Source organism: Gopherus evgoodei, chromosome 17 (genome assembly GCF_007399415.2).
Source record: "Gopherus evgoodei ecotype Sinaloan lineage chromosome 17, rGopEvg1_v1.p, whole genome shotgun sequence".
Taxonomy (NCBI): Eukaryota; Metazoa; Chordata; order Testudines; family Testudinidae; genus Gopherus; species Gopherus evgoodei.
Window position 1 is genome coordinate 20,188,591 of NC_044338.1, and position 26,418 is coordinate 20,215,008.

Genomic DNA, 26,418 nt, shown 5'->3' on the forward strand with positions numbered 1-26,418 from the left:
CCTTTATTAAAGGGATCCCAGCTTAAAAATGTGTGGCCTACTGTTTTTGCAATTACCACCTAGGATTACTGAGTTCAACTGTAGATTTACTTTGTGTATTTGACAGCAATTCATGTTATAGTCTGTTTTTCCTGGTCTTCTTGTGGGTCTTTACACAGTAATAAGGGAGAAGAAAACATTTTAAAAGCAGGAAACTGTCATTGCAAAACCACAACAATTAGGGGTACCTGAAATCATCATAACTCATTATTTTCAAATTAACTAGGTTTGAAGGAGTGTTTCCCTTTAAGAAGCAGATATGGCAATAAACAAAATCCATCATGCTTACATTGAAAAAAGAGCCAACTCTTTAAAACATTAGTCTTCAGCTAAAAAGCCATCACTGTTTGTAGGGAGTGACTTGCCAGTTTAACATTCATCCCTGAATTTCTGCGCTGCTTTTTGTGACAATCTTTTGGTTTTACTTATTGTCCCATTTTGTATACTGGATCCTTGTGCACTGTAGCTGCCAAAACTATTAGTGTCACAAGATTCAAAATTAATCAGCAGCCTCTGGCCAGGGAAATGATTTAAATGGGGAAGTTCCCAGAGTGCTTCCTGAAAGTCTTTTGGAGCTGGTTAGAATCCATACTCCATGACTCAGCCAGATCTGATCTGTACCATGTTCTTAGACTTGGGGTGATGAATAAAGAATGGAGGCATTTGACCTGGATAAATTAAACTTTTAAAAAGCTCTATTTTAAGGTACTGCTTCATGACACAGTTTTCAAAAAGAGCTATAAAACCTGCAATCAACTCACCAACTGCTAAGAAGTAATGTTTGTTTTGGTTCTGCCCCTTCTCAGGCATTGGAAATTTTGGACTGGGAAATTCATGGAATTGGACTTTGCATTTCTAGCTACGTTTGGATGCTCACATGCGTCTGGGAGAAGATAACTCTTGATAAAGTTGTTTTACCTGTCTGCCTGTAGACATGGATATATCTGGTTTTTGTTTTGTGTTATATTGTGAGAATCTTGCCTAGCTTAAGAAACTAGTCTAAGGATTAAAATTTCAGAAATGTTTTTTTTCGTAAGCAGGGTTCAGGCACGTGTGTACTCAGAACTCTGTTCTGAAAGTAGGCAGTTTATCTGTGTATTGTAGTATATACCACTGCACTAGGCATGCTCTAAATCAGGGGTTCTCAAACTGGGGGTCGGGACCCCTCAGGGGTTTGCAAGGTTATTACATGGGGGCTTGCGAGCTGTCAGCCTCCACCCCAAACCCCACTATGCCTCCAACATTTATAATGGTGTTAAATTAAAAACAGTTTAAAATATATTTATAAGAAGGTTGCACTCAGAGGCTTGCTGTGTGAAAGGGGTCACCAGTACAAAAGTCTGAGAACCACTGCTCTAAATCGGGTTGGCAGCTTTCAGAAGTGGGGTGCTGAGTCTTCATTTATTCACTCTAATTTAAGGTTTCACGTGCCAGTAATACATTTTAACGTTTTTAGATGGTCTCGTTCTATGTCTATAATATATAACTAAACTATTGTTGTATGTAAAGTAAATAAGGTTTTTAAAATGTTTAAGAAGCTTCATTTAAAATGCAGAGCCCCCCTGGACCAGTGGCCAGGACCCAGGCAGTGTGAGTGCCACTGAAAATCAGCTTGCATGCTGCCTTCGACACACATGCCATAGGTTGCCTGCCCTGCTCTGAATATTGTCCCCAGTAAGAGAGCCTCTCTCTCTACAGAATACATGGCAAAAGAATTATTCAGAATCAAACTTTGACCCTTTTCCACAACAGGGAATAAAAAGTGAGGAATAGGTTATTTTTGTCAGTACGGTGAAAGATATGAATGAGATAGAGGCAGCCATAGTCCCAAGGGTGGTACATCATTGGTAATAACAAACACTGTATCTCCTTTGCAAAAATCTAATACCCAAAGAATGGAACCCTGATTTTTTAAATGTGTATTTTAATAGAATCCACCCTCAGAGTGATGGCCTATTAAGTCATCAATAGCATCCCATAGAGTCGGTGTCAAGTTCACTGAAGGTAGAATTGTTAATTGATTCACACTACTTGCATCCGACGAAGTGGGTATTCACCCGTGAAAGTTCATGCTCCAATACGTCTGTTAGTCTATAAGGTGCCACAGGATTCTTTGCTGCTTTTGCAGATACAGACTAACACGGCTCCCCCTCTGATACTTGACACTACTTGAGTTACTTATTCTCTACAGCAGGACTTCGGACTACTCACTTGCTCCATAATTTACTCAGATTTGTGCTTCTAAATAAAACCAACAGGTGTATGTAGTGTTGTGAAGATTATATTTTACTTGTTTGTTTACCAACATGTCTTTAATGTTATACAGGCTAAGGTGGTACCACTTTAAGCCACTATCAGGGAAATATGGAGATATACCTATCTCATAGAACTGGGACCTTGAAAGATCGAGTCCAGTCCCCTGCCTTCACTAGCAGGACCAAGTACTGTCCCTGACTGATTTATTTATTTTTGCCCCAGATCCCTAAATGGCTCCCTCAAGGTTTGAACTCACAACCCTGGGTTTAGCAGGCCAATGCTCAAACCAATTAGAGGACATGTTAGAATCTGTTTCCACTGCAACGGGATCACAGAAAACTCTGTATCCTATCCTAGGATGGCTGAAGCAGTTACTTTGAACTGGGATACCCAGTTAATATTTAAATCAAACCACTTGTATAAAAAACATAATGAATATGAAAGCGAAGTCCTTTCAAACTGGAGGCCATACAAATAAATGAGTTTGTTAAAAGTGTCAGGGCAGAGGACATTTGCAATAAGGTAAGTATGGAAATTTCTTTGTATCTAATAAGATGTCTTTATATAATCACTGAAGCATCTTTAAAGGACATTAAATAGTTCTTGGTAGTGAAAACAATCTTGTTTTCCCTATTCTCCAAGCTAACTTTTGATCCTGGCTTCCTGTTTTCACAGGATAATCATTAATTTAAGTCAGGCTTTGCTGATTTTTTTTCCTGCTGTTAGCAAGGTATGCCAGGCATATTTTGGGACAAGGTCAAGTTCTCCTTGCCTTCTCCTCTTCAGCCCCCTAACAAAGATTTAAAGTGTCTCAGACATTGGCTGACATTTTCAGGAAGACCATTTTCTCTGAAGCATACTTACTGAAAAAGCTCCTGGCAAGCTCAGGTGTAAGATATAAAACCATAGCTCTACTTAAAGCTTGAATGTTGGCATTGACTCACTTTTATCGCAAACAAAATGAGCCAAGTGAGTTGAAGAGAAATTCTATCATCTCTGGAACCCTAGTTGTTAATGCAAACTGAACCTTTCACAATTGCCAGATATGGCAATACCTTGCAATAGCCTTGAAAAAAACGCATTGAATTACATTTAAGTATGTTGGGAGACCATTGTATTAAATGCAAATGTTATGTATTATTCTGGGCTGGGACTATGTCATTTCTCTAGGGAGATGGGATGGAAGGCCTGGATGATTAAAGGAGTATATTAAACAATATATGTCAGACAAGAGTGGACTTTTGGGGCAATAAATGTGAAATGAATTTCCTGGGAAGTATCTACAGAGAGGTAAATGCAGATTCTCCACATCTAGTTATGCAAAACCACAGCCTTTTGAAGCTACGCCCTGAGGAGCGGGCTTTTATCTGCTGATCATGAGGCCGAGATCCAAGGCGCAAGCTGTATAAAGGAAAGACCGGTTGTTCTGGTTCTGAACTGGCTGTTATGACCTTGTAACCACTGGAATAAACCCTTTGTAGGGTTTGAAGGACTGACTCCTACCAGAGACCTTGTTGGAGTTGAGGGCTGATCTCTGCTAAGCTTTTAGGATGCGTATAGGTTATTTTATTGTTTTCAATATATTTTCTCTAATGCTTTCACCTTAAAAATAAACACAGTTGCTTAGAAAGAGCTGTGTGGTAACTTGTAACTGTTGGCAAATACAGCTGCTCATAGCCTTCAGAGAGAAAGCAAAGCACACTGGCCTGCTGTAGGCAGTCTGATTTGCTGGAGAACTCAGTGTACGTAGGTAACTGTGTGGTTCTGAAAAACCCTGGTTGGGAGGGAGGGTGGGACTCTCATGTCTCTCTCGAGAGGTGATGACTGAGGAACTGGGGCCCTAGAGCAGGTGTGCTTGAGGAACCATGGGGGGGGAATACAGGTTCAGTTGCTCTGAACTGGGACAGTGTTATTGCTGCTGGTCCCTTGCAGAGATCAATTAGATGATGCCTCTCCTGTACTATGTCACTGTGGTATCTGAACACCTCTGCGCGCTGGAGTGTTAAATGCAGGGACATTCTAGGCAAAGGGCCCTCAGCTGTGGAATGAGGTCTCGCTAATGTTTCTTCAGAGCCAGTCTGCCAGGTTTTAGAGTACGGTGAAAAACTCATCTTTTCAGATATGACTACCAGATGCTTCTAAACTAAAGCATTATCTCCTCTCTCATCTCTGATGGCTAACTGGAAGAGGGAAAGTATTGGCCAGAATAGACGTTCTCCATTAATATTTTTGTAATGTATCCAGATGCCCCTGTGATGAGCACACTCACTGTAGGTTGTTAAAATAGGATAGGGATTGTTTGCTCCATTAGTCTAGACAGTGCACAGAACAGCACTCCCCATCTTTGCACTGAACAACGTTACATTGACTAGATCCCTTCAGGAATCCAGTGTCCAACAAATCAGACAAGCAGTAATATTTTATATTAACAAGTGGGGGGAGGGAACTCCTGAAGCTGGACAGTATGCAGAGACAGACTTTCCTGCCAGTAACTCATCTTGTAGTTAATGGACTTGAATTACTTTTGTCCTGCTTAGGAGTGATAGTCTCCTGAGACAGATTGTGTGCTTTGGTGAATAGGATGTTTGAGACACGATTTACAATCTGTACTGATTATGTGATAACCTCAGGATAGGTATAAAGGAGTGGAGATGATTCTGATCTAGAAATATTTTTGGGAGGAGGTTGTGCATCTTTCCATCGAGCCCCATTAACAGGGCTTTTTATGAAGTTCTAGAACATCAGCAGAAGTCCCACTGATGTCACTGGCCAGGGATTCAGCTGGGTATTTACCCTTCAGTATGGTAAAATGGGGGAGCAGTGATCTAGCTTGAGAGGGAGCTTATGTCAGTGAGTGTAGTAGTCATACCTCTCAAGACATTATCCACAAGAGGAAAACATCTGAACAAATCAAGCTCAAAACTCACACCCTGAATTCAAGTTCTAGAACAGCTGACTCAGCAGTGTGAATTTGTAAATCTGCTTTCTTTGAACTTTACGCCCAGTGGAATTGAAGATCTTCTCATTCACCATAAGTAATTCATAAAACAAAAAAGAGTTTTGTCTTTGGTTCAAGAGTTTCTATCTCTTGCTTTCAAGTCCAAGTTTCGATTCCTTATTGCTAAGGCTACAATTTAGTCATGCAGGGCGTGGAAGCCCCAGAATCCGTGACTTCCAGTGACCTCCATGATTTCAGCCTGCGGCACTTGGGAGCTGCAGGGTCCTGCATTGCCCGTGAGGGGCAGGGAGCTGCGGGGTAAGTGGCAGGGTCCCTGGAGCTCCAAGCCACCACAAGTGGTAAGGGAACCCCACAGCTCCCGACCCTGGCAGGCAGCAGGGAGCCCTGCAGCTCCTGGCCCCCATGGGCAGCGAGGAACCCTGCAGCTCCTGGCCACCGCAGGCAGGAGTGGAAGCCTCAAGCCCCTGGCCATAGCGGGCATCCCTGGAGCTGTGGGCTGCGGGGGCAATCCGCAGCTCGCAGCCACTGTAGGACCCCGGAGCTGTGGGTGGCAGGGGCAGCTTGCGGCTGCCACACGCAGTGGGGGAACCCAGCAGCTCCTGACCGCCATGGGGCCTTGGAGCTGTTGGTAGTTGGGAGACCCTGGAGTGCCTAGCCACACGTGCAGCTTCCCCACTGCAGGCTGTATGGGAACCTGCAGATCCCCATTTTGTCACAGATAGTTTTAGTAAAAGTCACGGACAGGTAACGGCTTCCATGAATTTTTCTTTATTGCCCGTGACCTGTCTGTGATGTGACAAAATCTTAGCCTTACTTATCACGTAATTCTAAAGAGCCTGGATGGGAGTGCAAATTTATGGTGAATTCTAAAGGAAAAAAGCCAGTGACTAAACGGATGTGGGAATCAGGGAGATTAGTAATAGAATACAAATCCAGTTCAGGTTCGTTGTGATAGAAAATGATCTAATGGCTGATCTGTGGTGGCCTATGCAACAGTTTGGTCTCAGTCCAACCGCCAATGGATAATTGATCCTGACACAAAAAATCTCCTTCATAACTGGCAGTCTCCAGAGAAGGGCAAAGCACTGAATCAGCTTGCTGAGTCACACCCCAGAGGTGATCACTCTAGAGGCTGAGGCAAACCGCCAGACTTAGGAGGGAACCACAAGTTTGTACATTACTGTGTGTGCTGTACCTACTTTGTAGAGAGGGGAAGTGTCCCAAGTTTGGTTGACCTGGCACCTTTTACTAGCACTGAATCCATTCACACATTTAAAAAAAAAAAAAAAAAAAAGGCAGGAGAGAGGAAGGACTCAGGTGACTGTCCTAATGATGATCCTATTGTAAATGCTCTCACCTGACTTTCAGAAATGCTGAACAACAGAGTTCCAGCTGTCAGCAAGTGCTGCGAGTATACAGAACCTCTGAAAATCAAGCTTCTGTGCCCAGGGTGATGAGGGTAGTAGAAAAACTTAGATATGAACCAATAGAACTTAAACATAAATTGGTTTGGATGCTCGAAGCCATCGGGCTCTCAGAAGAGCTCAGATTTTCCAAAATGCTGAGCACCCAGCCGCTGTCATTGTGACATTAAAGGCCAGGTTCTCAAGCACTTACCTTGTTGCCAGCGTGCTGGGCTCCTTTGAAAACCTGGCTACTTATTTTGATGCCTAAATAGAAGCTGAATTGCAGTATTTTGAATTTGGCCATTGTTGTAAAACTTTTGTTTTCTTCGTGGCAGAGGCCTCCTCCAGCAGATAATTTGTACATGCTACCCGTTTAAAATTTGAAACCAGCACACAGATCTGATTTAATTTGGAAGGTCTGTTACCTTATAGGATAGATAGATCTGTTGCATTCCATCTGTTATTTACCTGGGCAGATGGGTTCAGAATAAACCATTGAAAACCGTTGCGATGTTGGTGGAATTCATTATTGTTTAAAAACATTTTTGTGATTTGTGTAACAGAATTTATCTAATTTATTTTATAAGAACTGTGTATTGAATGCAGCCACGTCAGAAATGCTTCTGTTTGTTAATTTTCTTTCAGTCAACAGCACACATTGTGTGCTTGACATATCTTTCATAAATAAGGTTTGATTTATCTAGAAAAGTGGTTTTCAGTTTTTTTTTCTGGTGACCCAATTGAAGAAAACTGATGCCTGTGACCCAACAGAGCTGGGGATGAAGGGTTTGGGGTGTGGGAGGGGCTCTGGGCTGGGGCAGGGGTGCAGAAGGGAGTCTGGGCTGGGGATGAGGGGTTTGGGGTGCAGGAGGAGGCTCCAGGCTTGGGGAGGCTCAGGGTTGGGGCAGGGAATTGGGACGCGGGTCCCACTCAGGCTGCTCCCACTCAGCGGCGCAGTGGGGGTGCTGAGGCAGACTTCCTGCCTGTCCTGCCACCACGGACCATGCTGCGCCCTGGAACCGGCCAGCAGCAGATCCGGCTCCTAGGCAGAGGCACGCAAGCAGCTCTGTGCAGCTGTTGCCTGCAGGCACTGCCCTCCCCCTGCTCAGGGCCCCCCACCTAGGAGCCAGACCTGTTGCTGGCCGCTTCCGAGGCATAGTGCACAGTCAGAACAGGTAGGGACTAGCCTGCCTTAGCTGGGCAGCATCACCGAGGGGCCTTTTAACGGCCTGCTTGGCGGTACTGTCCAGAGCTGCCGGGACGTAGTGCCGTACATTCCGCAACCCGGTACAGGGTCACGACTCGCAGTTTGAAAACCACTGATCTAGGACATTGGCTTCAATTTATATTCTCTCCAGCTTGCATATTGTGTTAACCCCAATACTGTTCTTCTGTAATCACTCTAAACCTTTGTGGCTTGGTGTCTTTTCTCTCTCTCTTCTGTTTGAGCAGCACATCTGCTTTGACTGTAAAAAGAATTTTTGCACTTCCTGTTCAAGCCAGCCTGAAAGCAGTCCCCTTCTCTGCCATCTCTGTCAGCGGTTCCGAGCCACAGCCTTTCAGCGGGAAGAGTTGATAAAGATGAAGGTGAAGGATCTACGCGACTATCTGGCACTCCATGAGGTTTCCACAGAGTTGTGCCGTGAAAAAGAAGACCTGGTGATTCTGATCCTTGGGCAGCAGCCTGTAATCACCCAGGAGAATAGAATACGAATCCCGCCATTAAACTCTGGCACATCTGGACAGCAGAGCTTCGTTGTTCTGCCACAGACTAGCACAGCATCTTCTACCTCACATGATGCCTCTCCAATGTCTGCAGACTCCATCTTGAGTCCAATAACTCAGGAACATCAACAGGTACACCAGTGTCCAGTTAGAAGCACCTTTCGTGTACTTATTCCCTCTCGTTGTCAGATTAATTATTCAGGGGCTCCTTGTGTTTTTTCAAAATTCAGCACATATCTTCCTTTATTGAAGGTCAGTGCCACGAGCATGCAGGGCTTCTATTTACCACAAATGACAGTGCTTCAGTTGCATATTACGCACGGCTGTCCCCATGTTCATAACAAAGCTAAGTTCAGGGGGTCCTTGCTTAGGCAAACACACTGACTGCAGTGTTTGAGTAAGGACCTCAGGCATTTTGCTGTAGAACCATTCAGAAATTAAAATAATTCATTCTAACTTGTGGGTTTCATTGTTGCCGTTTGTCAGTTGTGGCATTTGTCCTTCCTGCATTAATGGAATTTAATATTAATCTTTGGACGTTCAGCCTTATTTTTGGGTCTGGTTTGGATATATTGGATACTTCAGTCGCTGTTTTAAGGCAGTCTGATCATTGCTTTGTGTTCCACCTTTACACCAGCACTGGATACTCTTGTGACTAATAAGTCATATGGATATTTAATATCTATACTGATGCTAAAGCATATTTTACTTCATTTTCTAGCCAGGATGTTGATGATATACTGACAACTACAAGCAGCTGTTAGAATGTTATACCCTCATTCTGTATTTCCTTATTTCTTGTGCCAGAAGGCATCCAGAATTTCAAAGTGATATTGGAGTTGAAACAGTGGAGGAGGAGGATGGCTGAGGGGGCTCCTGGAGCCTGATCATCTACTGATTTGGGTCTGCAGAAATGCTTTGACTGAGGCCAAAAGTTATTAGCCCTGGCACAGACACTGCCAAAAATTGTCCAGCTGAATTCTTTCAGAGGAAATCAGTCATCTGATTATTTATATTGCCTTGCTTTGTTGTTAGGCTTTGTACTGACTGCTGTGGAATGTTTCCTTAGGACTTGTCTATACAAACACTAAGATCACAGCAAGCTGGGGTGTAAATCTACCTCACATTAGCCTGCCACACACTAGAAGTTCCCTACTGTGCTTTAATCTGCTCCCATTTCAAAGTGTGCACTGTGGAACTTTGAATGGCAGCAGGCTCCATGCAGATACTTAGCGCACTAGTGCGAGGTGGATTTACACCCCAGCTTCCTGTGAACTAAGTGTTTGTTTAGACAAATCTTTAATGTTTAACATCTACTCTGGGCCTTCCTGGTGGGCTTAATTCTCCCTGGGCCAGCTCAGAAAGTGCGCCTCTTAGTTTCTCTATAGGTGTATCACGAGGCGTGGTATCTTGTTTAAAAATGCAGTGATTCTCGAGGACATCTTTCACGCATGGAGGTAGAAGGGCTTTTTACTGTGGTCACGTTAGCTCAAATACCTGTGTTCGCCTATGAGTTCTAAGTTTTTGACAGCAAATTTCGGCTCCTGACTTCATCTGCTCACCTTGTGGGAATTCTCAGTAATATCAGCTCTTAAAATGCTTTTCATTTTACAGATACTAACTAATCACAGCTCCCCTAAGTAGTAGGGGAACGTTCTCCCCATTTTTACTAAAAGGCAAACTGAGGTGCAGAGGATAAATATCATGCCTAAAGCCACAGATGGGGAATCGATATCAGCTGGGATTACAGCCCTGTTCTGTCCCCATTGCAGCTTCTCTGGCTGCCGAACTCTACGGAAGCCGTAAACTCCAGAGCAGCTTGAGGTGTGGGAACTGCAGGAGAGAGGCAACTAATTCCTCACTTAACATCTCCAACACAATACCCCAAATGCAGCAACACAATACCCCAAACGAGCACTGTGCCCTTATGGTCATTGAGTAACTGATCTGAGCAGTCTTGAAGGGCACCATCAACTGGGCTCTCAATAAGCAACACAGCACAAATTCTTGACATATTCTAGTGATTGTGCTGTCATGACATCACACATGGATGCCACCTCACAATGCAGGATTGTAGAGCTGTGTTAAGGCTTCACATCATGATAATCAGGTGGCTTTGTGCAATGCCATTTTGAGTCTCTAGACTCAAATCGGTCTCCTCCCAGTCCAGACTCGTAAGCCCCGTAAGAACAACATGTGGGGGTATATTGTACATCATCAAGTTTTCTGACGGGGCTCAACATGTAATAAGGTGGGACCTGAAAGGGCCAAATATAATAACACTAAAGTTTCAAATTTAATTTTACTTGTTTAAGCGTCAGGAATGTGGTATAGAAAACCTACTTTCTGCTAACATGGCTCTGTTTTGTCTTGTAATGACTTCCCTAATTCCACAGTGTGCAGTGCATACTCTGTGCTCAAGCCCATTCATTTCCCCTCTGGATATGCAGGGAGAGTCACTGCTGGTGAAAGATTTACTTCCTCTTCTAGGCAAATGGCCACGTGCCTCCGAGCCAAGACGATATGACAGAAATTGAGAATGCAGCAGAAGCACCAACAGAGGAGGAGACACAGGTCTGTGTGTATCCCCTAAAATCAGACAATAGAAATGGGAAGGGTTCTTATAAGGATTATTTCGTCCATCACCCAGCTAGTGCAGAATTGCCCCTACTGAGGACACTACACAGAGTAGCAGAATAACAGTGTGGAATACAGCCACCAGAAGACACTTTTGTGTACATGGAAAATGGCAGGAAGACCATATATGCAGAGAACCTGGTGTCACTTTAACACAAGTGTCCTCTATAATGGAGGACATTATAATGTAACTTTATAATAGGAGGAGGTGCTTTTATCTCCCTCCTAGATGGCCCTTGTGTTCCTCGTAACTGGAAGGATTCATATTGCACTATGGAGGGATGAAGATCATTCACCTTCATGGCTGAGTTCCTGCTAGTCAACCTAAGAAAAGCTGCTTTGAACTCTGTCATCACATTGTGAGGTCAAATGTTAGTCTGTTTTTGTTCCATTTCAGTCTGTTGACTCAGAGGATAACCTGGTACAGGGACGGAGGGCCTCTCTTTCTGACCTAACGAGTGTTGGAGACATTGATGCACTCTCTGTGCGGCAGCTGAAGGAAATCCTAGCTCGCAACTTTGTCAACTATAAAGGCTGCTGTGAGAAGTGGGAGCTGATGGAGAGGGTGACCCGTCTTTATAAAGAGAAAGATCTTCAGCATCTGGGTAAGGTGGAAGAACTAGATCGGTTTGCCAGGTTAACTGTCTGTCTTTCTCATCTCTCCGCTTTGGCATCAACAGTAGCAAGCAACAAATCAAAGGGAGAAGGGGCTGTGGCAGGGTTGGCCACTTATGGCACGCGTGTCGAAGGCAGCACATGAGCTGATTTTCAGTGGCACTCTCACTGCCCAGGTCCTGGCCACTGGTCCGGGGGGCTCTGCATTTTAATTTAATTTTAAATGAAGCTGCTTAAACATTTAAAAAACCTTATTTACTTTACATACAACAATAGTAGTTATATATTATAGACTTATAGAAAGAGACCTTCTAAAAATGTTACAATGTATGACCGGCATGCAAAACCTTAAATCAGAGTGAATAACTGAAGACTCGGCACCCCGCTTCTGAAAGGGTGCCGACCCCTAGGCTATGGTCTCCTTTCTCTTCTTCTTCTTCCTTCCTTCACTCGTCTTGAATGGGTCCTCCAAAAGTTTCTGCCTCTGCCCTTTGCAAGTGAGAGTTGGAACAGAGAGGAGGCATCGAGGACTAAATAAACAAGGCAGGAGCGTGTCAGAGCGAACGCTGGTAAACTATGGTCAGGCTTAGAGAGACAAGGTGGGTGAGGTAACACACAAGAGATACAAAGTAAATATCCTTATATCAAACTCTTCAGTTCTAAAGCAGCACTATCTTACTTTGCTTATGTGTACATTTTGCTTATTGATGAAAATATTTTTTCATCAGTTTGTACATATTGTGAAACCTGTTTACCCATATTTACCGATAATCTAAGTATGCCTGCCAAGCCCGTGGTTTACCACTGCATGTATTTACCCACATACGAGCTTTGTTAGTGTGGTTCAACTCAGGAAAGCAACTGCTTCGTTGTGTATTGAGAGTGAGAGTGGTTGACTCGAGTGACAAAATGCGTTCTTCCTGCTTGTTAGCCCTGCCAGAGCCAACATAGCTGTGGACGGTTGAGCTACTGCCTACTTCTTGTGCATCCTCACCAGAACTGTTATGTTCCAACAAGATGCATCCATGCATACCTGTGGCCAGCCGTCTGCACAGGTTATTACTGAGGGGCAATTGGAAGATAGTTGAGTTATACAGGTGTCACTGAGGGCTTTGTTAGCTCTGCAGATCATTTGTTCCTGGTGGTGACTTGCAACAAGGAAAGAACCCATTTTAATTCTCAGAACTCAGGTTGTTTCAGGGCTACTAGTCAGAAAAAACATGTATTTACTTGTAAATTGAGGCTATCTGTTATGGAATCTGACAGGAGGTAAACATGGAAGCCCACTATGCCAATTGTTGAGAATCATTCTAAGAACAGTATCAGAGGGTAGCCGTGTTAGTCTGGATCTGTAAAAGCAGCAAAGAATCCTGTGGCACCTTATAGACTAACAGACGTTTTGGAGCATGAGCTTTCGTGGGTGAATACCCACTTCCTCAGATGCATGTAATGGAAATATCCAGGGGCAGGTAAATATATGTGTGCTAGCAAGCAAGCTAGAGATAATGAGGTCAGTTCAATCAGGGAGGATGAGGCCCTGTTCTAGCAGTTGAGGTGTGAAAACCAAGAGAGGAGAAACTGGTTCTGTAATTGGCAAGCCATTCACAGTCTTTGTTCAATCCTGAGCTGATGGTGTCAAATTTGCAGATGAACTGAAGCTCAGCAGTTTCTCTTTGAAGTCTGGTCCTGAAGTTTTTTTGCTGCAGGATGGCCACCTTAAGGTCTGCTATAGTGTGGCCAGGGAGGTTGAAGTGCTCTCCTACAGGTTTTTGTATATTGCCATTCCTAATGTCTGATTTGTGTCCATTTATCCTTTTCCGTAGAGACTGTCCAGTTTGGCCGATGTACATAGCAGAGGGGCATTGCTGGCATATGATGGCGTATATTACATTGGTGGATGTGCAGGTGAATGAACCAGTGATGGTGTGGCTGATCTGGTTAGGTCCTGTGATGGTGTCGCTGGTGTAGATATGTGGGCAGAGTTGGCATCGAGGTTTGTTGCATGGATTGGTTCCTGAGCAAGAGTTATTATGGTGTGGTGTGCAGTTACTGGTGAGAATATGTTTCAGGTTGGCAGGTTGTCTGTGGGCAAGGATTGGCCTGCCACCCAAGGCCTGTGAAAGTGTGGGATCATTGTCCAGGATGGGTTGTAGATCCTTGATGATGCGTTGGAGGGGTTTTAGCTGGGGACTGTATGTGATGGCCAGTGGAGTCCTGTTGGACTCCCAAGAGAGAAACCAACAGGACTCCACTGGCCATCACATACAGTCCCCAGCTAAAACCCCTCCAACGCATCATCAAGGATCTACAACCCATCCTGGACAATGATCCCACACTTTCACAGGCCTTGGGTGGCAGGCCAATCCTTGCCCACAGACAACCTGCCAACCTGAAACATATTCTCACCAGTAACTGCACACCACACCATAATAACTCTTGCTCAGGAACCAATCCATGCAACAAACCTCGATGCCAACTCTGCCCACATATCTACACCAGCGACACCATCACAGGACCTAACCAGATCAGCCACACCATCACTGGTTCATTCACCTGCACATCCACCAATGTAATATACGCCATCATATGCCAGCAATGCCCCTCTGCTATGTACATCGGCCAAACTGGACAGTCTCTACGGAAAAGGATAAATGGACACAAATCAGACATTAGGAATGGCAATATACAAAAACCTGTAGGAGAGCACTTCAACCTCCCTGGCCACACTATAGCAGACCTTAAGGTGGCCATCCTGCAGCAAAAAAACTTCAGGACCAGACTTCAAAGAGAAACTGCTGAGCTTCAGTTCATCTGCAAATTTGACACCATCAGCTCAGGATTGAACAAAGACTGTGAATGGCTTGCCAATTACAGAACCAGTTTCTCCTCTCTTGGTTTTCACACCTCAACTGCTAGAACAGGGCCTCATCCTCCCTGATTGAACTGACCTCATTATCTCTAGCTTGCTTGCTAGCACACATATATTTACCTGCCCCTGGATATTTCCATTACATGCATCTGAGGAAGTGGGTATTCACCCACGAAAGCTCATGCTCCAAAACGTCTGTTAGTCTATAAGGTGCCACAGGATTCTTTGCTGCTTATTCTAAGAACAGAATCTTTAATTTTCAGGTTTAGAGCTGTATTTATTTTTGATCATCACTTACAGGGGAATATCAAGTTAAGTCAAACCTCTCTCTCAATTTTTCCAGCTACTATTGTTAAAGTAAGATTATAACTAAAGGACCAGAAGATTCCCCCCCCCCATTTTGTTTACTTTGTGCTTTAGACAAGCACTTTGCATATAGTCACTCGGTTTGCCTCCTGTGGGGATCTTTCGTACCAGAATATAGTGAGAAAAACATTTAGAGAAATTGTGTAAAATCACAAAATTGGAGTTCAATTGATGTCTTTCTATAAAATACAGAAATAATTTAAGAGTGTCATTTTGCTTTGTAAGGTCTTAAATTAACTGTACTCGAAGTAGACATCTATTAGCCTACCTATTGTCCTCTTGCATAATGCAGCTTTTCTCCTCTCTTTTTATATTGCAGTTTCTGACACAGATGATCAAAATGGTAAGTAATTTGTTTGTTCAACGATCTCACCACAAAGATTTGTCAGGACTAGTTGTTGCTGTTGTGTACCCAGATAGGGGAGTATTTGTTCTAGGTACAAATTTTCAGCTCCTCCTCCCCAGATGATCAGGCAAATAGTACCACATTGTTATCAATGCAGGAGCAGGACCGTTTACAAGTCTCCAGTTGTGAAAAGATGGAGCCTCTCAACTTTAGTCTCACATAATTATATATAATTTGATATTTGACACTGAAGCCACTATTAATATATGTGTATTGGATAACACTGAACATCCTGTCCTAATGCTATGATGTTTCCTTAAATCTAATATGTAAACCCTTTTCTGTCTTCAGTTTCCTCAGGCAGTGCTGGGCTCCCTAGCACTGAAGAGAATCTTTGCAAAATCTGCATGGACTCACCAATCGACTGTGTCCTGTTAGAATGTGGCCACATGGTCACCTGCACCAAGTGTGGAAAGCGTATGAGTGAGTGTCCCATATGCAGGCAGTATGTGATCAGAGCTGTCCATGTATTTAAGTCCTGAGTGAGCAGGAGGAAAGACCAGTGTTGCCTTAAAGCCTCATCTGCTGTTAGAGATGGTCCAAATCTCTACAGGTAGATCAGAGACTGGCACGTAAGACCTCACAAGCAACCTGGAGTTCATAGGCGAGATGAGAAAAGGAGAAATCTTGGGGAATGGTTCTGATTGAAGCCATTGACTGGCTGTGCCCTTCACACCACAGTGCTTTTACCCTGCAGTGCCTGGACTCTGGGAGCCCACTGTCCGCAGCAGACAGACATAATGAACACCTTGCATTCTGGGCTAGCTTGATCAACTGCTGATGGGGGACAAATCATCACTTGGCTTTCCAAGACTAACACCAGATTCTGAGGCTTATTTCCTCCACAGTAATAAATAAGGTGGACTGTGGTTTTGGCACATGACGTTTTCTTTTGTTTTGCTGCTACTGAATTCTCCCATTCTGATTTCCTCTTCAGTTTGCTCTGTTCCAGGTCACACCTCAACTGATACTTTTTTATTTTCAGGGAACAAGATTTTATTGGGCTGGGTCCCTTTCTCTATGCTTTTTTTTTTTGTTTTTGGAATGTGTAACTTTATTTTTTCTCTCTAGTTCCTTATGCTTGCAGGCCAGGCTCAACTTTTCTCCTCGCTGTTGCCTTTAGCTTTTTCATATCCAGAATTATTTTCTAAGCCTAGCCCTGTAAGAGCATGGGGAAACATTCACTATTGTGCCACATTCATATGAAAAGGAAGCAGGACTTCATACTGTTAAAGATACATTCTTTCCCTTTGAAAGGTAAGAGGCAGTGAAGTCGCTTAGGGCATAGAGCCTCCGCTTGAAGCTCACCCAGCATAGACAGTGTTTGTCTCTCTCTCTTGGGTTATTCTTTGTTATAACACCACAGGATGGTGTGTCACCTGCAATCCCTGTATAACTGAACTGGCTGTAGAGTCACCCTCCAGTGACTAACGCATGGGGGCCCTGAGGCACTAGTCCCCGACAATGCATTGCTTTGCTTGAATGCTAGTGGAAAAACACCATGGCTGCAGTAGTGTGACTTTGGTCTAGGGCTGCTTACGTTCCTAAAAAGGCGTGGGAAGACATTGCAATTGTGAAGCCCTCAGTGATGTTGTCTTATAATGACCTCCTGAGGCCTAGAGATGAAGCTGTCAAAGAGAGAGAGACTGTGAAGTTTGGAGGAAAGTGTAGGATGACTTTTCCCACTGTGAATCTCCACAGCTGAGTTGTGTATTTTCAGTCTCATTTCCTGCTGTCTGCTGATTTGTTTTATGATTTGAGGACGATAGTGATGATCAGGCCCCAGCCTTCCTTTTTCTGCCTGTTCCACAGTCCTGATGCGTTGCCAAATATGCAAAGACTGGTTGCGGAAGAGCACAAGATAACATCTCCATTTTCCTTTTATGGGGATGAGGCTATAGATTCACCTGGCCAAAGAATTCTACAGGGTAGATAGGGGATATCAAGCACAAGCTGTTCACGACACCTGGGGGTTAGAAAGGCTCAGGGGAGCTAGTGCATTGGTTTTCCTCTATGGCATATTAAAAAAGTGATCTTACAAGGTATCCTGGAAATACTCCATTCTGAACTGCCAGAAGAATCATCACTTTCAAAATCATCCTAGTATGCCTTAAATTTGACTTTTTTTTCCAGCTCAATCATGGTTACACTAGTGTTATTTTATCCCATCCTAAAAGGCTACTAGAGCCATTTAAGGCTTAGCCTTTGCTTCAGATTGTTTTTCACACATAGCTGTAGGCCTTACTATAATAATGTTAGAACTACTCATGTAAGCACATGGGTATTCAAAAGGAATGTGTGTGTGTGCGCAAACATGATATGGTATTGGGCCAGGTGCAGCAGCTATACACAAACATTTGTTTGCCCACTCTAGTAAGAGTGGGACATTCCTAGGCTCTGCAACTCTAAATATGTATGTAAAGAAGCAGCCTCTATTGATGTATCTATGCACAGTTGTAACAACTGGTGATCTTAAGTAACTGCAAATTTATGTAATCTTTGCAACTGTAACAGTGCTTGCTGTACAACAGTAGTAATGCCTCTGCTGCAAGAAATGCATGGCCTGGGTGAGGAGTGTCTTTCTTAGGGAGTATCATTCACGTATAGATATTTAAAGGAAGCTTTACCTCTGCACTGTGATCTGCAGCACCTGTACAGTAGAGAGGGCCTTTACTTTTATTGGTGGTGATTCCTGTAGAGAAAGGACAGGAATCTACGGCCTTGCCCCTTCTTTCTGTGTTTCTCTTCATTTCATGTTGAGAAATGCTAGTTTTGGACATTCTGACAGGTGTTTTATAATCTCTGGCTCAAGGTCTAGCATAGACTTTCTTAACCAGAGAGGTACTGACACACATTATGCCAGCAGCTAAATTGTATTAACTTAATATTTTTCCCCTGTAAGTAATTGCTGTAGTTATTAGTGAGCTGTTGAATCATGAATGGGAAGAGGTTGTTTATATCAATCTCTACCCATGGGCTAAACTTATAAACCCCCCTATCACATTCACTGTGAAAAATAATGGTCAGCAATAACTGTAAGATAGGGGGAAGACACTTTCCCTATTCAATGAGCAAATTTACTTTACTTCTGCCTCTGTTCTACAGCAGAAAGGCTCCAGTGCAGATCAGTCTCTGCAGGGATGACTTTAAGAATGAGATGTGCACACACCCCTTAAGCTTGCAATTTGCCTTCCTTTTCCCATTGCAAAAAATGATGCTTTGCTGGAGGGGGTGACTGAGAATTTATTTTAAAGTGAAACTTTAAAAAAGTCCAAGGAAACTGGTTCATAATCCAAAGGAATATACTGATCTCAACTAAACTGTATCCAAGTGCTTTATGTACATTGTACACTTGTTCAAATGTTTTGAAAGTTAATGTTCTACTTGAAATGGCTTCTGTTAAATTCCTTTAAATCCTAGTTTAAACAACTAGTTTTGGTACAGAGTTCTGCTTTATAATTTTATAATAAAGTGAAAATTTGATTTATCCAACTAGTTCAGTTTTCTGAGTTTTATTCTTTTTGGGAGCAGTAGAGGGAGGGGTAGAGATGTTTGATTTACTGATGCTTTTGAAGTTTAAAAGAAGGATAAGCATAAAACAAATACCGCTATGCTGTGTAGTATAAGAACTTGGTGATGAATTTACATTATATTCAAGCGCCAGTTCCCCTGACCCAACCTGAAGCTATTCTTCCTCAAAAGTCTGAGGAGGAGAAGAGAAACAACTCTCAACTGTATTCTTAACCTTTGTAGCAAAGTAGCCACTATCAACTGCCATTGAAGTCAATAGGACGTGACAGTGATCAGCCTTTTGCCATTTTCGTTATACAGATTTGATGCAGGTCTGTGTAAATATTGACAAGAGCCACCACAACAGCAGCAAAGCAATTTGTAACCAACATGCAAAGTCAAACTACATCCTAAAATGAGCAAGGAAATTCAGATAAAAACATATGTCAATTGGCCTCACCAGGAAATGGCTGAAGTAATTTTGAGTGGCTGAGTTGATTCCAAGAAGCCTGCTGGAATAGGAAGAAACCAGTGTGTTTCCTTACAATTCCTGAGCAAGGTTAACACGTCTTGGCCTAAGTTTATCAAATTGCTCTATCTACCCTAGAGCTGAGTGGCAGTGGGAAATGCACATGACCATTAGACCAGGGGTTCTTAAATTGGGGGTCAGGACCCCTGAGGGTCACAAGGTTATTATATGAGGGGGTCATGAGCTGTCAGCCTCTACCCCAAACCCCACTTTGCCTCCAGCATTTATAATGGTGTTAAATCTAAGTTTTAAATTAATAACAGGGGCACACTCAGAGGCTTGCTGTGAAAGGGGGCCCTAGTGCAAAAGTTTGAGAACCACTGCATTAGACCATCTCTCAGGTGACCTTTTGAGAGGCAGTCTGGTTAGTCCACATACAATAGAACTACACTTCAGACAAAACTCTGAACACTTGAGGTAGAAACAACAAATCCATCAGTGGATTAGAATAATGTTCCTAGACCCCAGCAAACCAGAGATCGCTGGTTTATGCTAGAATGGAAAAGTCCTTAAGTTAGAGACAATGCCTGGAGAAGCAAGTTATTACAAAGTGAGTGAGGTAGAGTGAGCATCCCACCACATCTACATGCTTCCACCATTTTCTTTATAATAGACCTAGGAAAATCTTCAGTGAAACACATACAATTTTCCTTATAGTGCTTTATTTAAATGCTGCCATGAGTGTGAAACAGCCCAGTCCAAACCTTGGGTCTGAGTGTCCTTCCCTGGGCTAAAGACCTCATTACCCTGCTACGATAGAGAACCCCCATGGTGCCTTCACTGCTCTGCATTACAGGAGCTAGAAGTTGAGGGGAGAGCATGGAGGCTTCATGTTACACAAGGTGGGGCAGGAGAGAAACAGCATCTGCTACTTCACACCCCATGGCACTAGGAGCATAAACATCATGCTATTGCTTTAACCTGACCCAGCAGCTGCAGGTTTGGCTGTTTCGAGCCAGCCTTGCTTGTAACACACTAGGACTATCACAACAGTACTGTGGCAAACTTTGCAATAAAGCACTAGGACTCCAAAATTCATGATTTTTTACTTTCAAAGTTATCAAACCCCCATTAAATATCCATCTATTTCTCTGCAACCCTATTTTCTATCCAAGTCCCAGCCCCAGGCCATACATGAGTTGTCTATTCATAAAGTTTAATGTCATGGAATAGACTGCAGTATATTTAGATGGCAAAACCTGCAAATAACTCCTCCCAGGTTTCACGCTTTGAAATCTGGACAGCAGCCAAGAGATCAGATTACCTCTACATAGCACTGATGTGACCAACTCCTACGGGAACAGTCTAGTGTCCACAATTCAAGGAGGTTGAAAAACGGGAGGGGGTTCAGAGAAGAGCCATGAGAATGGGAAAAGATTGGAAAATATTCTGGATAGTGATGGGGATCCTGGTGTCTGCTTAGCAGAATCTTCTCTTTTAAGAGATGACTTGATCACAATCTGTAAGTACCTACATGAGAAAAAAAACTAGAGATGGGGCTCTTCAGTCTAGCAGACCCAAGTACAGCAAGATTCCAGACACATTCAGACTGGAAATGAGGCACAAATGTTTACAGTGAGGGTAACTAACCCTTGGAACAACTTGCCCAAGGCTGTGGTGGACTCCACTGCCAGCCCCTTTAAGACTAAATATTTTTTTCTAAAACCCATTCAGACACATTAATTCAGGGAAATCCTATGCTCTGTTATATGGTCACAGTGGTCCCTTCTGGCTTTATAATCGATGAATTCCAGGAGACACTGCGCAGAAATTAGCTCTTGACTCACCTTTGACTTCAGCAGCCTGGTTGTGACAAAAGAATATCCTGGTGACACAAACCCTTAACGGAAGTTTATTTGGCCCAGTTTTAAAATGAAACAGTGTCTAAGCTGTTTCTGGATGCTGACCTATAGCTTTGATTGTTAAAACAGATTAGCCAGCAACAGTCTTAAAATAAACCCGAGGAGAAAAGACCAAGCAGTATAAATGGCAGAGTTTAGACTAGCTTTCCTTTCTTTGAAGTATAGTGGTGCGGCAAGTTCATACTGGTAATAGGAAGTTACACACTGCCAGGGTTTGTCTTCTGTTCAGATACAGAACAGCCTGAGAAGAATCTCTGTCCTTACCGGAAAGGAGAAGACACTGTATAGTTTTTATTTATAAAAATACCCAAACTTTAGAACAAAACAGATGAAGGCAGCACCTAGATGGAATGGATGGCTTCAAACGACGGACAGAAAGAACGGATTCTAGTGGTGCCATCTTTTAGTGAGAGCTCTGAATTCATTCCAGCTGGCACTGATAAAAATCTAAGTGATTGCTATGGATCCTTAGAACCCAGCTGTGAGGCTCCAGCCATTTGACAGATCTCAGCCTTTCTTCCACCTGCCTAGTCTCTGCTGTTCCTTCCTAGAACACAGTAGTGTTGGGCCAGGCAGCTGCCTTTAGTTTTTAACAGGGGGCCACTAGCCTCCGTTTCCGGATACACTCCCAGATCCAGTCAGGAGAGACGCGTTTGGCTCCAGGGTTCTCATCAACGTCCCCTATTACATGTGTTGCTGAGGCAGCGTCGAACTCTTGCACCAGGTCGCCATCATATGCCACAAAGTATCGGCGGATTTTGCTGAAGTCCTCCACGGAGGGCGGTAGGTACAGCTTCACCCCTGTAAATATGTCCAGCAGCGTCTGCAAATTGTGGGGAAATAGAAAAAAGCTGGTGAGGCGAAATAAGAGTGGGAAAGAAACTAGAGTGGGCTGGGTGCTTTTAAGCGCTCTTCGGGCACAGACTACGTACAGCTCCCGATGCAAGGGGACTGACAGAGGTCTTTGGGTGCTACTGCAACATAAATAAGGATGAAGCTTATTTAATAAAAGCTTTGGGAACAGAGACTTTCTTTCCTCAATGCTGAAAATGTTCAGTTGTTTCAAATGGGACCTCCAAATCAAAGGGGCTCGCCCGGCAGGAGGTGAACAGGGAGCATGCTGAGGCAGCAAGATGCCCCCAAACCCAGATGGGTAGGAAGCACAGGGCCTTATCTTCTATGCTGCCGCTGTGCAGTGTGAACGCTGCAGCAGGACAAGACAAGTGACAACTCTTCTGAGACACGTAGTGTTGGATTTGCAGGCGGTGCTGTAGGTAGGGGTTTATAGGGCCAACCCCTTACCCCCACTCTGCAGCAATGCCTGCTACGAACCCATCAGGACTCCAAGATGACACTGTCAGACTGAACAAACACCCTCCCGTGCCCCAATCTCAGTTCTTTGAAAGTATTCAGCAGGTTCCAAGCACGAGCCCCTCAAGTACAGAGTCCTGTGAGCTCAGAAGAGGGGGCTGCAAACCAAGAGGATCTTGTTCTAATCCCAGTTCAGAGGCTGTCTTACCTTTGTAAATCCCTCACTCTTTGAGCTTCAGTTAATCCATCTGCACTGGGATCTCTCACACAGACACACTCCTGGGAAAGTCAGATGCTGCAACTGAACTGTACATCCATAGCTAAGTACCTTACTAAGAGCTATAGGGCCACTGTATTAGCCCTCTAGCCAGCTGCTCTCGGGGCCCAGTGACCAAAACAAGCCTGCAGCTGAGATGGCCAGTGGCTTTGGCAGCTGGTGTTTTTCAGTTTATCTAGTGCAGCACGGTAGCCCTCAGTTAGCACTTGCTATTCACATCAGGAGTGTTCCAGCCGACCCAAACCCAGGGACTGTTTTTACTGTACCCGGTTCCTACCCCACCCACAGTTCGTACAGAGCAAAGCAGGGGCTTTGCCACTTCTCTCCATGCAGAGGCCACAAAGCTCAAACCTTCCTCAAAGAGCTTAGCATGGACAGCAGAGTCTGCGACAGGAGACAGCACACTTGCTTGTTGAAGGGTTTATTGCAGATTGGCACAGCAAAGCCCAGTTTTTCCAGCCCCTGTTCCTCATCTAGTGTGTCATGTGACAGCTCCTTGTCCTCATCTGCACGTTCCTGATCAGCTCTGCCTGCGTCTCCTGTCGTACTAGCCCCTCTGCCAGCCTCCACGGCCAGGCAGCTCACGGGTGGCTACGCTTTCTTCCGCGCCATGCTCTCCGCATGGAACGCCTCCCCAGACTGATCCATGACGCCATCACTCTCCTTCCGCAGACCCACCTGGCAGTCACCCAACTAGTGGCTAGGGCTGAAGATCAGTCGATTTATTTAAAACCCCCAGACTCTACAAGCCCCTCAAGTGCCTAGGCCATGTAACTTTATCCTCCCAATGATGAGTCACTTACAAAGCTGCACAGGTCACTAGTTAATGCAGAAACTGGAATGGCCCAGAAGCTTCATACTGCAGGACATAATGTGATCCCCAGCTGGGATCAGGACAGACACTTCCTCCCCTCTGCACCCCAACCGCTTCCACACACAGCACTGCACCAATGACCAGGTGCAGTAAGAGTAGCCGTGCCTCTGTCACGGCATCTAGTCCAGCTCACTGCTGGAGTGAGGACGATGGGCCTCGAGCTGCTCCGGGAGGACAACCCCTGTTTTCTCAGCTACTCTGTCCTCAGTGTGAAAGGAGGGGGAGGAGACAGAGGCTCAGTCAGAGGAGCTTGCTGCTACCATTTCTGCTTTTCCATTTCACTGAACTCCGATTCTCAGACTGGCTTACAACTGATCTGGGGGGCAAATACTGTGTCATTACTGCTTTGCTCAGGATGGAGGGCAGAGGCAGACTGCGAATGTGCACTGCGTAACGGACACCACCTGGAAGAGAGCCAGGCTCCTGAATGAGTCAACGTGCCTGCTCCCCACATCTACCAGAAGCCTCAGTCATTTCCTGCAAACCCAGCTGCAGTGCAACACATCAGCAGAAAAATCCAGTCAGTTCGCTTCAGTCTTTAATGACTAGCTAACGGGCTGCTCTCTGAGGGTGGCTGGAAAAAGCTCTAGCTCTTCTACCATGCTGATCTGCTAGCACCTTCCTGGGTGCCCAGCTCGCCTGCTGGTTCTCTCTCCACATCTGCTCTGCAACAACAAACAACAGCCCCTTTGAGCAGCAGTTCTGCTTGCCCGGAGTCTCCTTCCTAGCCCAGGTTTGGCCCTGCGTGTGCTGGCGGTATGAGGCCCCAGCTCCCCTGGAGTAACTCACAGGGCATTCCCATTCACCCTTCCTCATTGCTCCTCCCCTGCCCCTTACTGGCTTCTCCAGAAGACTGAATGTACCTCCTCCTAGCCTGAAGGGTCTGTTGGCTTGGCCCAGAGATTGGATACGGTTCTGACAGATCATCCTCTACTGCGTGCAGTGGCCAAGAGCAGCCTGATGCTCAGATTGAGGTAGGGAGGCTTGAAGCACCCACCTCCACATGCCAGGCCTCACGTACCGCAGCTTGGCAACCCTTGTTTTCCAGATAGCCGGCTGCAGCCATGCTGGGGAACATGTCCCCAAGCAACGGACTCCACTCCGCTGCTCATAGACTTTAAGGTCAGAAGGGACCATTATGATCATCTAGTCTGACCTCCTGCACAATGCAGGGCACAGAATCTCACCCACACACTTCTGTAACAAACCCCTAACCTATGTCCCTGGAGCCCACTGTACTCTGCGGAGAGCAAGCAGATCCCGCAATGCTGAGTTAGAGGAAACGCCTCGCCTCCCCCCTCCCTTCCAATCGCTGGATCAACTGCCCAGGAGGCAGCTCTGGAGCCTAATCTCCGTGGGGTGGGGGGTCTGAGTCTCCACAGTTCCTCAGCTGGATGGAAGGTGGAAAAGCTGGAAGTGAACCAATAATGATGATGCATCCACTTGGCAGTGGCAAGCTCCAGGCCAACCCTTAGCCCTTCTCCCCAGGGCATGGCTGGCTATTGCTTGCTGCTGAGAACAGCTGCTTTACTGGCCACCTGAGAATACTACTGCTACGCAAGGTTCAGAGGAAGGTTACAACAGGCCCACCAGTACGGCAGACACCGTAGCAGCCTAGCTGCCCCCTGCACAGCACATGGCCTCTGCTTCAGATTTGTTCTGGAACATTAATGCCTTAGTTTTCCTTGTCTCTTAACTGCCCCACAGCTCCCCCAGTGGTCTGAAGCCATCCCCACCCAGCCGTCAGTACCTTCTTTCTGTTGTCATCCAGCTCCACTGCTTTCCGTTTCTCCCCTCGCTTCTCCTCTGCCTTCTTCTGGGGGGATCGACCAACTGCTTTGCTGCCTGTCAACAGGAATGGCCTGGATTAGTGCATTTTGCAGAGACGGGTGTGTTTTAAAGCAGGTTCGGATGCACAGATGGAAAGAGGAGAATAAGTTCCCTGCTCTAATCACTGTATCTTGGAGTGTTTTTATTATTTACCAGTTTGTCTCAATACTGAGCTGTAGCACCACATCAGCCTGGCTTCCATCTCCTCTCAGCCTCCGTGAGCCTCAGAGCCACAGTCATTCACTTGATGTGAATAGCAATGCCAAAACCACAGGTGCTGCCACCTTTGAACAGTGCGACTGACACTAACGTTAGGTACAAGGCGCTGCAACACATACACCTGAAGATGAACAAAAGCCCAGCCACCGAACCCAAATCCCCAGAGGCCTCTTACCTTCTGGCTTCTTGGCTTTTGGAGGTGACTTGCTTGGGGGGGTCTTAGCAATTTTGTGGGGTGTGGAAGACCTAGAATTTCCCTCATTCTCGCCACTGCTGCTGGCTGTGGACCCCTCCTCCTCTGCTACAACAATATTGAAGTCGGACTTCTCCTTGGAGAGCTGGTACAGCTCCTGTCCCGCAAGGAAACAGATACTACCTGTTAGCCACAGTGAAATTCCCTGACATCAGATGTGAAATGCCCAGAGACACAAGCGATAAACCAGGCACCCCCTAGGGCTCCTCTTTCCAGCACCTGCCCTCTGAAGCCCCTTCCTCACACTCCCCACATCCTCCACCCTCTCCTGAATTCCTATCAGCTGCTCCACACAAGACACTAGGCTAACAAAGGGTCATGATTAAACACCAAATGACAACCGTGAGGCCGAGAACAGCTGACCAACAGCTGACTGGTGAAGGCAATCAAGAACCCACTTCAATCAGTCAAGGACGTGACAGGTACAAGGACGCAGTCAGGTTGTGCCCAGCGAGTGTGGTTCAGACTCTTGGCA

General features: G+C 45.0%; 2 protein-coding genes across 9 annotated transcripts in view; one reads left to right on the forward strand and one right to left on the reverse strand.

Annotated features, from left to right (window-relative positions):
- The window catches only part of RFFL (ring finger and FYVE like domain containing E3 ubiquitin protein ligase), a 46,142-nt gene extending 27,369 nt beyond the window's left edge, over positions 1–18,773 (forward strand). For all 3 annotated transcript variants that reach the window (XM_030536336.1, XM_030536337.1, XM_030536338.1), the window contains exons 3-7: positions 8,113–8,517; positions 10,876–10,959; positions 11,420–11,627; positions 15,192–15,215; positions 15,570–18,773. In XM_030536336.1, the coding sequence (XP_030392196.1) occupies positions 8,113–8,517; positions 10,876–10,959; positions 11,420–11,627; positions 15,192–15,215; positions 15,570–15,760 (912 nt within the window). In that variant the 3' untranslated portion in view covers positions 15,761–18,773. The remainder of the gene's footprint in view (positions 1–8,112; positions 8,518–10,875; positions 10,960–11,419; positions 11,628–15,191; positions 15,216–15,569) is intronic.
- A 1,186-nt stretch (positions 18,774–19,959) lies between these two features.
- The window catches only part of LIG3 (DNA ligase 3), a 30,207-nt gene continuing 23,748 nt past the window's right edge, over positions 19,960–26,418 (reverse strand). For 3 of the 6 annotated variants that reach the window (XM_030536580.1, XM_030536582.1, XM_030536583.1), the window contains exons 18-20: positions 25,866–26,040; positions 25,392–25,486; positions 19,960–22,002 (exon numbers count right to left, since the gene is read on the reverse strand). In XM_030536580.1, the coding sequence (XP_030392440.1) occupies positions 21,769–22,002; positions 25,392–25,486; positions 25,866–26,040 (504 nt within the window). In that variant the 3' untranslated portion in view covers positions 19,960–21,768. The other 3 variants (XR_003996946.1, XR_003996947.1, XM_030536581.1) reach the window with 3 other exon arrangements.